The 14,677-nt window shown below is 40.2% G+C and overlaps 1 protein-coding gene across 2 annotated transcripts in view; it reads left to right on the top strand.

Annotated features, from left to right (window-relative positions):
• The window catches only part of SYNJ2 (synaptojanin 2), a 67,014-nt gene that overhangs the window by 16,202 nt on the left and 36,135 nt on the right, over positions 1-14,677 (top strand). For both annotated transcript variants that reach the window (XM_042796024.1, XM_042796023.1), the window contains exons 3-4: positions 3,228-3,498; positions 5,922-6,147. In XM_042796024.1, coding sequence (XP_042651958.1) covers positions 3,228-3,498; positions 5,922-6,147 — 497 coding nt within the window. The remainder of the gene's footprint in view (positions 1-3,227; positions 3,499-5,921; positions 6,148-14,677) is intronic.

Genomic DNA, 14,677 nt, shown 5'->3' on the forward strand with positions numbered 1-14,677 from the left:
ATCCTGTGGCTACATCTGTGCTGTGAGTAAAAACGTGGCAGGGCACAGGCTTGAGTGCTGTCAGTAGGATATAGTGATTAGCTTGCTCCCTGTGCCAAGAGTGGCATGTGCATCGGGCATCTTCCTCCCGCAGACAGCGCAGTGGTAGCCCAGAGCTGATTCCCAGCAACACTGTCCAAATACCACCTGGGATGAAGGTGGTATCAGGGGATGGGGCTTGGGAGTTTTTTCCGAGGTGCAGAGTCAGAGAGATTTGTGTGAAGCTGGGGCTGTGGCATTGTAGGGTTTCTGTGTTCTGGCTGCTTTGTAGCATATTCTGAGTGATTTAAGCAAATCAGAGGCTAGAGTTGATCTGAAGAGCACCTCAGCTCACAGAGCAGTCTAGGAGGACAAAGTGGCAAAGCAGGATAGCTTTATCGTAGCATAAATCTTTTTGCCTCTTTTCTTTTTCTCCAGTTTTCTGGGCTGTAAGGGTGAACTCCTTTGCTTCTGCATAATTTGGAGTACTGCAGAGATGCTTATTCTGTGTGTATAGAATCATAGAATGGTTTGTGTTGGAAGTGACCTTTAAAGATCACCTAGTTCCACCCCCCCACAACAGGCAGGGACACCTTCCCCCAGCCCAGGTTGCTCAAAGCCCGGTTCAACCTGGCCCGGAACCCTTCCAGGGAGGGGGCAGCCACAGCTGCTCTGGGCAACCTGTGCCAGCTTCTCACCACTCTCCTTGTGAAAAATTTCTTCCTTGTATCCAATCTAAACCTACCCTCTTTCAGTTTAAAACCATTGCTCCTTGTCCTGCCACTGCAGGCCCTGGTAAAAAGTCTCTCAGTTTTTCTTATAAGCTCCCTTTTTATATTAAAAGTCTTTGATAAGGTCTCCCCAGTGCCATCTCTTCTCCAGGCTGAACAACCCCAACTCTCTCATGAGAGGTTACTGCACAGTGGCAGGAAAGAGTGTTACAGCTTCAGAAAGTTATCAATCTGATGCTTCAGGGACAGTGCAGTAGCTTCTTGGCTGTGATTACTATTTTTGAGCTCATTAGCTAGTGTTTTGGGGGAGTAGAGGTACTGGATCTCTGCATGTATAGATGTATCTCCCATTTTGGAGGCGAGTGGTTGAGTGGAGGAGGTAGTAAAAAGAGTCTAGAGTCTCTGCCAAGGGTTAGCAAGTTTATAGATAAGGCAAGACTGTATAATTTTGATTGGCTTTTCTGTCATGCTTTATTCCTACTCATTGCCTTCTTAAACTAAAAAATTGCTTTGTTTAGATCCATCCATTTTCCACTGGTTACAAGCTCCTTGAAGGACAGATCCACAGATAACAAGCCAACTGTTATTTTTTTTTTTTTTTTCTTTTTGGCTATTTTAATGTTGACTTTCTCATTCAATCTCTTCTGAACCCTCTAGGAAAGATTAAGGTCACTGAAGCCAATGAAAGTGCTTGTGATTCCTTGCCTCAGTATCCCAGCCAGCCAGCTCTCTGAGTCCGTTGCTACTGGTTTTCTGTCTCTGAAATTGACTGTTAGTAAGCCATATTTATAGTGTCTCTATACATTGCTTCCAAATTCTCATGAGTGAAGTTTACTTTGGGCTGGTCGGTTTTGCATGGCTTCACCAAAGTCACAGAAGCTATTAGCTATCCTGAGAGACAGCTAACTCTTCCTAACCCCTTCTGGAGGCTGCAAGACAGTATTTAGTCAGGTATGAACTACCAAGATGATAACTGATGTATCTCCTACTCCTAATCCTTTATAATTATGCACACTTATGTGCAAAGGAGGAATAAAATGTCAGATTTTATGTATTTCTAACCCTTCACTACAATGTCATCTAGAAAACTATAGAAGACATACTTCTTAAAAACACTCAGGAAGGAGAACACAGTATAGCATTGTTAGAGAAAGAAATGTGATGAACAGAGCTTTTTAGTAAATACCACCTACACTGGTTTTGATGCAAAACTAGAGTCAGCAGAACAGAATGAATAAGATCTAATCTCCCACCTAGTCCTGCCATTCCAGTCCCATGTGCCTACACAAATATTCTGGCCCTGCTGGAAACCACCCCTAACTCAAGCTTCTGTAGTCAGCCTGTGGTCTGGAGGGAAGGACTCGCCTGCTGGTGCGTCAGAAAAACCCTAGTTGTTGTGGGAGTTGGTCTGCATTTTCATCAGACAGTGGGCCACCGTGGAGGGTTGAAGAGCAATCCTACAAAGTGTTCCCTTTTGCTATCTGAAGCCATGCTGTCCCAGATTGTCACTGTGTCCTTAGCTAATTAGCTTGCTCCTGGCAGGTCAGCTGTTGTTTCTGCTATGCTAGATCAATAACTATTGGCTCATTTGCACCTTTTCTTACTTACTGGGGTGAACAGGATGACACTGTCTCCATTAGAGACCAATTTAAATGTATCAGACAGTTTCTTCCTAGAAAAAACAGTGTTTTCAGAACAACTGTTCTACTGTTTCTTAATTACTTTATCATTTCAGAGAGAATAAGCAGAGGTTGAAATCCTGCTGTGTATGAGAGATCTGACTACAGTGGTGTTCTCAGGATTCAAAATTATCTTTTAGTTTTGGGGCCCTTAAGTTCAGCTGCTTCGTGATTTCTCACTTTGCTTCAGCCACAAGAGATGGAATTCTTTTAGTGATAATTGAGGTTGTCATCTAATCATGTATATTCTTTTGTGACATAAAAAGCATAATCTCAGGAATTGTTAATACTGAAACTTTCGGAATGGCTGAACACACGCAGCTTCAGCTGAAGCCAGTAAGAAATCTGAATGCTTTGTATCTTTAAAATTCAGAAGTCATCTGAAAAATCCATAGTGAGGAATACACTTTATCTCATAAATGACTGATCTTTCACCTTTCCCTTCAATCAAATCCACTGAAAACAGTATGTTCTCTAGGATGGTGAAATTTGATTTTTGAGTAGTGTCCTAGCACCAAGCTAAAAAAGTGGGAAAAACACACTCTAATGCAGCAAAGGATGGGAATGTATAAGTATTGTGGAATGCTATGCAGTTGCACTCACTTACCTGCGGACAAAAGAAATTCAGAAATGTAAACGAACATAGTCTGTGTGCTTCTGGTTTGTATTTGCTTTCTTCTGAAGCAAAGAGACTGGCCTCTGCTGGAGCCCTGTCAGCACTGCATGTGACAGGACTGATGTGAAACGGCGTAGCATGTGTCCGCCTGTAACTCTTCTGTAACCATCTGTCACCTTCTAGGTAACGCTCGGCTGCACTTTCTGGTCTTGGTGACAGGCTGTACGTCGGTGGGAAAAATCCTGGACGCTGAAGTTTACAAAATTACTTCAACGGATTTCTGTCCTCTCCAGGAAGAAACCAAGGAAGAGGAGCGCGTTACTGCCTTGAAGAAAATATTGAACTCTGGGATATTCTATTTCTCCTGGCCTAATGCAGGCTCAAACTTTGACCTGACTGTGCGGGCTCAGAAGCAGGGTGATAACCACTATGAATCTGGTAACTCGTTCTTCTGGTTAGTACTGCATGTTATACCAAAGTCTTCTGTCATCCCCACCTGTATCTTACTGGTCAGACGTTCTCAGAAGGAAATGAATGTAGGCATTTCATGTGTTCCTCCTTTCATTTCGTTGTCATGTCATTTTGCAGAGCATTTGGCCTTAGTGAATTCATGGTAAACTTGGGTCAAACAAATAACTTCTGTTTAATTAAAATTAATCTGATAGTGAAATGCAGTTCTCATTATAATATTTTGTGTTTTTAAGAAGGAAACATAAGATGTACTGCTCATGCTGCAGAAACGTGTATCTACATGTCACAGTTTCCCCTGAAGTTCTTTTTCAATAATTTGCTTTAAAAGTTATCTAAGAGAAACCTGCACTTGAACTGTTCATAAATCCCACCATCTGTGCTGAAGTATCTTCTGTTTCTTAAAAGTGTATGTGTTTAAAGTCTAGTTTAATGTTTCAATAATGTGCCCTAGTTTTTATGTTGAAAACATCAATATGTTTACAGCTCAGTGTAAATGTATGTTGCACAGAAGAAAACTCCTATGATACATTGCTCTATACTTCTTAATTTCTTGTGCTGATAAAGCAAATAAAAACTATTTCTTGTGGTAAGTATTGGTTGAGTGGAAAGGAAAGCACACAGTGCTGAGTTTTGACTTCCCTAGGTGGGTTCACCATTTATATAAATCAGTTTGTTTGCTTTACAAGTTCTGGCAGAATGCTTGAATTCCTATACCCTCATTTTTGTATTTTTAAATGAAATGGTAGTCACACAGGAAGCACAGCTGTACTGGAAATAGGCAAGGGTTATATGATGTAGGTGGAAAATAACTGGCAGAGTTAAATGTGGGTGTGCTGCTAGAATGTGTGATAAGTCTTGTGCCCTAAAGTAGGTGAATATTAAATAAGCAAAAATGTTCAAAATGTATGATAAACATGAGAGAACAATTCATTCAGGCTAAATAATCTTTCTAGCTATGATGGGATTTTGACTGGTAAGATCTAGTGTTTTGAGTTTGACTCAGAAGAGAGATCTATAAAACTTACTTTCAACTGTGCTAATTATGCATCCCTCTCAAAAAACTCACCAAGCATGTCAAGTCAGACACATGGCACAAATGAGCTGTGCTCCAGTGCTGAAAATCTAAGGTGGCAGTATCCTTTAATAAAGAAACAACCTTTAAAGCAACTCCTTTTAGCTGTATTGTTTTTTGAAACTTTTCGTCTTGGAAGAGAAATACTTGAACTTTCCTTCTTTGCTGCTTCTGCCTAATCTAGAAGTAGCCCTTGAAGAGGTTCCATTTCCCTGTATGTTGTAGAATAGGAATGAATGGCAGCAACATCACATTTAGGGCAAAAAGATGTTCCAAAGGAAATTTACCTTGAGGCAGTTATGTGATATGGGAAATTTCAGACCAAACTATAGATTCCTGAGAAAAGTAAGCAATGGGATAAATAGTTAAATGATGAAAAGTGTCAGATGACCTTAGTTATAAGCAACACAAACTGCCTGTTAAATGAATTGCAACAACAGAAAAATTCTGCTAGGATTTCTCAGAGTGAGGACTTCCTCTGTGAATAGATCTAGGAGAAGGAGGTGGGAGAGATACCAAAAATTGTTTTAGAGTTACTTTTTCAGTTTAAAAATGTAAGAATGGCTTTCACCTTTTTCAGAGAAATGCTGTACTCTAGAAGAACAATTCTTCAGGGGTTTCACTATATGTAATACCTCTTGTAGAGATCTCCTGTCGGGCAATAAATGATCATAAAAGGGATTTTCTTGGCCCTTTTCTGTGACTAAAGGCACATTTTGAGAAATGAAATGAGGAAAAGATCCCAATAGAAGAGACAAGCATCATCGTTAACCAGACATGATAGATTTCTTGGGTTGTTGATCTTAAAATAAATTGAAGGTTAAACCAGACATTCTTCTTAATTTTAGTAGTACTTTTTGCAATATCTCCATTGACTAATGCATCGTTTCTGCTTGGAAAAATTTTCCTGAAAGTCCTGCTGTATTTTAAAATGGCTCTTCATCTTGTATTGAATGCTAAGGACTGAACAGTACTGTTCAAAAAGTAATTAGCTTGGCAGCACTGTAATTTATGAAAAAGATTACTGAATATAAATGTATTTCTGGAGCTGAAAGAGGTGACACTTGCATCTGAATTTATTAAACAGAGACACAAGTTATAAGGACAGCACCTTGGTGGTAGCTGTGCTATTAAAATTTGTCATAGTCTGTTCAGTGTAGTAGTTCACAAGGGTTTCTTCCTGATATTTCCTGGTTTTGGCTAAAGCAAAGGTACAACAGAAGAAGGATCACAGAACATGAATTGCTTAAATTAGTGATTGTTGTGGAGTGGCACCCATGCCTGTCTGTCTTACTTTATTCAGTAATGTACCTGTATGTTGTTGAACCTTTCAGGAACCAGCTACTGCATGTGCCCTTCAGACACTACCAGGTGAACTGCTCTGACTGGCTGCTGAAAGTGATCTGTGGCATTGTGGACATTCGCACTGTTTATGCTTCCCACAAGAAGGCGAAAGCCTGCCTCATCTCTCGCATCAGCTGCGAGCGAGCTGGTGTTCGGTTTCACATCCGAGGGGTCAATGATGATGGACATGTGTCTAACTTCGTTGAGACAGAGCAGGTAAGCAGATGTATCCAATAGCTTTGAATAATTCAGTCCGCTCAAGTTTAATTGGGGCAGAATTTCCAACAAGAATTAAAGGAGTTCAGCAAATGTTTTTTTCCAAAATATTATTGCATGACATCTATTTGTTCTTGCCTATTAAGCATTTCTTTGCAATCTGTTCTTTTTCTGTGTTTCTGACTTTTCCACGCACACAATTTTTATTAATACTTTTGATTTTTTCCCTGAATGTGAAAGTTTGGCCATTTGATATTGTAGTGAAATATAGTCATGGGTTTTTAAACTATTCAGAGAGCTCTGTGTGTTAATTCATGAAAAATCAACATGTGTAGCAATAAGTTTCTCAATTGTATGAAACTTGCTTAGAATTATTAGTCATGAGGCCTAGGTATTAAACAAAAGAATGTTTTAAAATCTGTTCCAGAATAAATGTCTCACTTCTATACATTCTGCATACATTTTAAAGTACATTTTTTCTAAAATTCATCATGTTTCCCATGCTGTAGAATGTTGGAGAAAAACTACTTTGAAAGATTTTCTATAATGTAATGGTCTCTACATTTCTCTCTCATCCATTTTAAGTATCTCTGTTAGTCCATACCATCAGGTTTGCTGGGCTAGCCATTGAATGGCCCTTCCACTACAGTGGCATAACTGTGTCTATACTGATGTAAAAGAATTTGGTTAGGGATGCTGGGGGTGATTCTCAGCCCAGACTAGAGCTGAGAGTTCCTTTTGGCTCTAAGGAAGTCGCTTAAAATCATATAAAATCCTATGCTCATAAATATTCAAGTTACTCCTGTCTGCCTTATTGGATTGAAGCGATCACTTCTTTGTACAGTAAGTTTTTCAGCTATAAAATGAGGGTGATTATTAACTTTTGCAGACCAGTGAGGACAACATTTATGGAAAGTAGGTAGTGTATGCTCTGCTATGGTGAAGAACCCTCAGTGCTAAAATATATCACTCTAGTTAAGAGGAAGTCACCCAGCAGAGGATTTGTGTTTGCTGGGATTCAAAATGTCTTCGGCTAGTAAAGGAAGCGGAGAAAAAAGATCTTCTCAGAGTCAGGCAAATTCCACTGCAACTAATTTTGGAAGAGACTTTGCTTTATATTCCCCTTTGCCAGTGAGAGGTGGTATGACATGGTTTTTGTACATACACAGTAAAAACCTTATATCCAGCTGATGCTGAGATAAATTGTATGAGTGAAATGCATCCAGCAGACTCCCTTGATTGATGCAGCCAAACAACATAACAGTCAGCTGGTTTTATTACACTTGGTTTAGCTTACTACCTTGAAAGTTAACAGAAGGCAGTGGACCCTGAAGAATCTGAAATCTTCTGTGCCAGCTGAAATGTGTGCTTTCTCATTCAAGTATAATCACCTTTTCCTTTTTGAATAGAAGTAGTAATTACTAGCAGTCAGAACCATCATACAGAAATGGATGTCTCTATAGGCAGAATGGATAAATGGCTGGTAGTAGTTTTCAACAAAGGACAAGGATCTGCTCCTAAAATTTGTTTCTTTTCAGTGTCTTCTGGGAATATCTACAAAACTGTGTATGTAGCATAGATTGTTTTCATATGTGTTTTTATATGTGTGTGTATGTGGCTACATATGTAGGTGCACATACAGTGAAAGTAGATTGCTTATGTGATGCTCATAAGGGGAGGCTGGTGAGACGTCTTTACACGACACAGTGACAGTTGCATAGAGATACTTAAGCTAGCTGTGTCAATACTTGTTCCAGAAGTTACAGCTGTGTCACTGTAGGACTGTGTCTGACTACTGAGGGTGGCATCCCCCTTCAAAAGTGCCCATACTGTAGCACTAGTATTTTCTCATGGCATTGCATGAGTGTAGCGGCTCACACTCTGTGCTGCCCTTTCTGCTATCCCACTGCATGAAGCAGTCATGCCTTCAGGCACCTGTTTGTCCAAGATCCAGCAATGTCTGGGTACTTTCAAAATTTCAGATGTTGCCTTGAACCTCTTCACCTGGTTCTGCCTAAGGACACATTTGGAGCTACTTTAGACTTGACAGTGCTGTGTTGCTCAGCAGGATATCTGGAAGAGTTGCAAACTGGTATTCCCCAGTCTGCCGGTGGGTTTGATCCCCAAGACATGCTCAAAGCATGAACAGTGTTACACGTGTGACTTTCTGTCCAGTGGTCAGAGCTCTCATTGGGGATGTGGGTGGCTTTTTGCACATGTCTCTCCTTTTCCTGATTTGCCTGCATTTTCAGTAGGCTGGCCTGGCAGCTTTCCACTTAGTGTTCAGGCTTCCACAAATTCTGCTTGTTGGATGCCAAACTCTTCCTCTGCAGTGCTTGGGTTTCTAATGTCAGCCTCTGAATTCTTTGCTAATAATTCTCTCTTGTGCCTCTGCTCCAAAGCAACTGTGAGTAAAGTCCTGCAGCATCTCACTGAAAAGTGGAATTTTCCCCTGGACCTTGGGAAAAGAGGAAGGGACACATGCCATTTTAATAACTTTGTACAGTCTACTGTTTCAGTTGAGTGCCTTCTCATGAGCATTAGTGCAAAGTACGTTACTCGGGATTTGAAGAATATTCTCTTGCTGAAATGCAGAGGAAAGAAAATGTTGGAAAGAGTTGTCAGCGTACTTTCAGATCAGTCTCCCATTTGCGGCACTGCACTTCGCAGTTGTCTAATGATGGGAAATACTGCTATCCTGCTCACTAGTTGGGTCAGAAGTAACTAATTCTATTTATTTCTATTCCTGGAGTACATTATGTTTTAAATGATTAGCATGAAGAATAAGATGGCCTTTGCCTCCCAGCAGAAAACTTGAGGATTGACTCCTGGTGAATGGCAAAACAGTACTTGGTTGCTAGTGCTTCCCTTAGCTGAGGCTGGGTCAGGCTCTTCACAGGAACGGCTGCCCCTCGCTCTCATTCAGCCAGGGGCTGCTGTGAACTGGGAGGGCTGAATGCTTTTGTTTTGCAATTGGGTGAGCAAAAGCAGAAGAGTGAAATGGTTATAGGGTGAAAGGCTCAAGTGGGTTGGAAATTATAACAACAGTTTGCAGTTTTTAAGGATTGTGTGGTTTTGGTTTTGTTTTTAAAGGAGAAAGGAAGGTTGCTGTTGCTAATGTTGATGAACACTAGTTTTACCAAGCTGCATGTCCTAAGAAAGCAAAGTTGGGCTAACCACTGGGATGCCTGAGATCCAGTTCAAGCTGGCATCCACTTACCATTAGGAAGGAAGAGTCCTAGAATAAACTCTCTCCTACTTTCACAGTAGACTACTTACTAATCGCTATGAGGTAATACCTTGGCTGAATAACATTTTGTTTCCATTTTCTGCAGCCTGTACAGTATAATGGCATGCTGGCTGTGTGCTTTCATGGATAAATAGCACCCTAGGATTCTGAAAAGCCAGGACTTTTCCCCCTTTGTAGGAATTACTTCTAACATTTTTCTGTTCTTAGAAGAAGGAGAAACAATTAGTCTTATCTCCAGGCAGCTCTTTTATGCATAGATGGTATGCTTTTGTCTCCCACTGAGTTAGCCTTGTGGCATTTTAGCTCTGCAATGAGTCATTTTTTGTGGGCTCACTTAACTGCTGTGACTCACAGGGTTTGAGAAGAAGGGGGAAAAAGTTAAATATCTCACTTCACTTTTGCTTTTCAAAAAAAAAAATGCTACTAGTAGATCTTTCAGATATTTGATCATTTGGCTTGCATCTTTACAAAGAAAAAAGAAGAAAGAAAAAATGGTAGGAAACACTTAAGGAAAAACAAAATACAAAGAGAAGAGGAAAGAGGGCTTTTCTGATATCCCTCTAATGTGTACTTCCAGATTTGCTGCCAGTATTTTGTAATGGGGTAGTAGCCCTTTCCAGTTGCAGCATTGCAGTTAACCCTTGAGTAGTTTTAAAATCAGTCTCTGTTTTCCAGTGATAGCTTAAATGTTTCCCTTCACCCTTTCTTCCTCCCCTAGCAATCCCTTAAAGTTGAGACTGTATTGCATTCTTTTAATTCTTTTCTGCTGATAGCATTGAGAAACAAGCGTGCTTTCTTCATGTGGTTTGTGTGCCTCTCACTGTTTACATTTCAGCTCCTCCTCCCGTTATCCTCTAAAGAGTCAAGCTAAATTTGTAATATCTTAGTATGTGATTTACAGGGAGCAACTCTAATTTACCAAAGATAAATGAATGGTTTCAGTTGTTTTCCCCTTCATGGAACTGTTCAGTAAAGAAAATGGAAACCTTGACAAGGCATTAAAAGGAAATGCAGTGGATTTGGATTAACCTTCCCTTTTCTCCAGTTTAAGAAAAAAATGTTGGGCATGAATTGAGAAAAATGATCCCTATTTCACAATAACTCATAGACCATGTTGGATAGCTCTCCAGGAGAGGAATGGATGCAATCATGTGGTTAATTTATTTTCTGGATCAAGTTTTAATATGGCCCCAGGCAGAGCAAAGAGGATTATTTTGGCAAGTATATCCTTGGATCCTGTGGTCTGAGCTAAAGGGACTCTCGGAGAGGTATGCTTAGGCCATCTGTTATCCATGCTCTTTCTGGGTTGTGTGGCAGAGCTGGGGATCCCAGAACAAGCCATGTGAGTATCCATTTCATCATGGACTGTATCTCTGTGTGACCCCTGAGCAATGAATTTTGCTGTTTGAAGTTGTGACTGGATTATTTCCTTCTAATGGTGATGGAGATTAGTGAATAAATTATTCCAAGTGATGAATGGATGCATCATGCTGGGGTTAGAACACCAGCTGGTTGATGTAGATGTTTGCTTCTTGCTCAGAAGGTTACTGGCAGTACCTGTGCCTGAAGCTTGCGTTACCAAGAAAGGTCCTTGGATCAGAGGAGCAAGGTCTCACCCTGTACAACAGAAGAGAAGGATTGAGAAATGTCCTCTTGAACTGTCAGCACCATCACACTTGGTCCTGGAGTCGGAGAAAAAGACCACAAAAAGAGTCTAAGGCAACAGAAGTTGAAAGAAAAACATGGCAAATTCTAACACCAAAAGTCAGAGGACAAGCAATCTATTATCAAGGCAAAGAGGTCCTCCACATGGCTTAAGTATCCAGTTGCTATTAAGTTGTCTGATGGTAAACTGCAGGAAATGTGTCTGTAAATCCATCCAGCTACTGGATTGGATTGTTCTATGGGCCAGACCCTTTGAGATTAATGAAATAGTCCTCAAGTGTTTTGAGGATTTGATAGGAATGAACGTTCTTGCTGGGGCAGGTAGGCAGCAACTTGCTGTCATTTTGGACCTAAAACAGAAGATAAGACGCCACAATAGTTTTATGAAGCCCATACACAGCAGTATGTAGCCCATACATAGCAGTATGTATCAACTCTAATGACAAAGTGTTGTCTAAAATGTAACTGTTGTTGAACTTTTAGAGGAAATGTGTGATCTTCTTGGATGTATTTCTTGTCCCTGAGTTAAGGAAAACAGAGGATGGGAAAATTCTGGAAATAAAGTGCTGTTTATTTTTCTTTAGGTTTATTTTCTTAAAGAACTGCTCATCTTTTGTGTAGTGCCTTAGAATGAAAGAAATAGATCTGCTACAGGACAGGGTAATAAAGTCAAAATTAGAATGACAAAAAAGTACGACAGATATGTGCTTGTAGAAAACATGACATTGTGAACCAAGAAATATCAAGGTTTGGAAGAATATGAGAGAAGAAATTCTGTAGTTATCCATGCACAAATGCTGGAATTGCATAAGCAACTAAGTTGGAATCTTTTATTTATGAGTGTAATTTTAACCTGGATGTATTATCAGTGTTTATTTAAGATTTTAACAGATGGGGTTTCTTTAGTGTATATGGATGTTAAGCTTATGTCCATTGCTGAACTTGAAAGTCTTCTTAGTCTTAGTCTTTCAACCTGCTTGCTTAACAAGTCTGCTGGTAGGAGGGTTTTTGCCACTATTACTGTAAGGTTAAGGGGCACACATAGTAGAAGGCAATGTCAAGATCAGGGGTCATGTTCCGTGGAGTGATGAATGAAGGATAGTGGGTATTGGCTGAGTTGTAATGCTCAATGAAATGGTTACTTTCTGTTTAGGAAGGAATGACTGGCAGAAAAGGGTGTTATTCTCCCACTCATTAAAAAATACTAGGTCTTTTTCCAACTCACTGGAAGCTTAGAAGAAAATAATTTTGGATTCATCTGGGTCACGAGAATGATGTGAGAGGATTGTGAAAGGCCACAGAATTGTTCCAGAGAACAGAATGATGAGCCCTGTAAGGGAAAAGAAAAATAAAATGTGCTAATGTGGAGAACTTTCTTATGAATGACTATGTTGGAGAGGCCATGCTCCCAGTTTAAAAACTTCATCTGAATTTCTAAATGCTACATGGCAACGTGCATAAAAATGCCAGTTTCTTTCAAATGCCCTGTCATCATAGTGGAGTTCTGTGTTAGACCTCATCCTGACAGAGGAGCCCCTAGCCCATCACATCGAAGTGTGGACATCCTGTTTAAATCACAGGAATGATCCCCAAACAGTTTGAATTTATTTTGTTGTTGTTCAATTCTCCAAACGGACAGCTTAATAGAGCAGAAAACAGTTAGAAGAGGTAATGGGTGAAAACAAATGAACAGATAATGTGAGTGATAGTAGTAACAAACATCTGTTAACTGTTACGATGTTGAATCACTAATAAGTGGAAATACGAGCATCTGTTAATACAGAAAGGCAGAAATATATAGTCAGTATTTTTCTTCTGTATTTGGCATAAAGAAGGCAGGTTATATATTCATGATCTGTAACTGATTAAATGCAGTCCATTTAAACTTCAGCTCAGGAAGATGTTAAACTGCAGGTATTAATATTATTATCATCATTATTATTATTACTACTGCTAGTAGTAGTACTGTTTAATCAGTGGGTCTAGAGAATTTGCAGCTGGGACTTCTAAAAGAACTGGCCAAAGAGATACTTGAGCTGTTGATTTTTCAGTTAGTTTTGGAAACAGGGATGTTCCAGAAGGTTGTAAAGAAAACTAATCCTCTGTAGCAAGCTGTTTGAGTGGCCAAACTGTACTTCTTATAAAGGTTTGTCTGTATTCATCATCATTAGATATTTCATTTCAACTCATTTATTGCTAAGGTGTGATGATTGTTGTCAATTTTTAAGTGATCCAGTCCTGACTTTTTTTTGCATAGATTCGGGACCTGATCCTCATTTAGTATGAGTCAGGATAATGCTGGGGCTGTCAGTGGAGCTACACAAATTTGCTGTACCTTAAAATTAGCTCCCTGCTGTGAGTGAAAAGATGATTCAGTGTTTCAAAGCTACTGACTCATCTTGGTACAACCTGTCTCAGGGAGGATGTGATAAAGTGGAAGGTGGGCCTGCACACTCCTCCTGTAGTCCAACTGCAGGATGAACTCTTCTGAGCACAGAAGTGCAAAGAAAAAGTTCACCAGTGTGTTGCCATGGTTATTAGCTCTGACACTCAGGTACTGGCATGTTTAGAAAGCTTTACTGGGAGAGCATGTTTTAGAGGCACGTTACTCAAACTGAGGTAGGCTTCACAAGAAAGCTTCTCTGAGCCAGCCCCACTCTTGCACGGGGTTGTACTAGTTTGGGGATGTGAGGTGAGGCTAAAAACATCAAAATATACATCCACTACGTCTGGGCTAGCCATCATTCTAACACTGACCTTGTGTCCCTGACGAAGCCACTTAAATCTTTCATCTTAGTGAAGTGGTGATAGTTGTAAGTGCTCTGCAAAAACAGTAGTTGGATAAAACTGGTGACAGAATATTTAAATACCCACCTTGCTGGTGTAGCTATACTTCTTTTCACACCCGTGGCTCTAAAAATTGCACATTGGTAGTGATTATAAAGACGAGAGGTCAAGGTAAATGAAGGCACTTCCCCTGAGCCACAGAGCCAGCACATCTAATGGCAAATCCGAAAGCACAAACCACATTAAAGCTGTAGAGTAACCCATTTTCATGTTCTTTTCTATTTTGGGAACTACTAGCCAGCTGGCAGCAGTTGTGCTAAATGATATGATGCAGTTAGGGAAGCAGCTACCTGGATGACCTAGATACCATTCCTCTGCAGGGCTGCAGAAGACTCATTGTCATGCATGAGATAACAGAGATGTGTATCATGTGTATCATGTATCCCCTGTGGAAAACAGCCAGGATTCCACTGCTAAGTATAGGCCATGGGAGTGAGCTGAGCTTTGCACAGTTGCTCTGTGGTCATACGGAATCTGAAGATAGTACCTTTTGTGCTAAGTTAACATATAATGTAACGCTTTGCTCAGGGGTTAGTGGAGGGGGAAGGCAAATGGAGAAACCATAGACTTGACTCAAAATCAGCTTGTTAGCAGTGATCATAAGAAAAAATACTAAGGGATAGTTTAAGGTCTGGTTAGGGAAGGAAATGGGGAGTTCGGAGCCTGTTGCTGTCAGCCTTCTGGAAAAGAAGTAGATCATGTGCTGTTCCCTCTACCTCAGAATGGGAGTGGTGAAGCTGCTGGTTTCACTGAGATTTATTTGGACAC

This window comes from Tyto alba, unplaced genomic scaffold (genome assembly GCF_018691265.1).
Source record: "Tyto alba isolate M040663 unplaced genomic scaffold, T.alba_DEE_v4.0 Super-Scaffold_22, whole genome shotgun sequence".
Classification (NCBI taxonomy): Eukaryota; Metazoa; Chordata; class Aves; order Strigiformes; family Tytonidae; genus Tyto; species Tyto alba.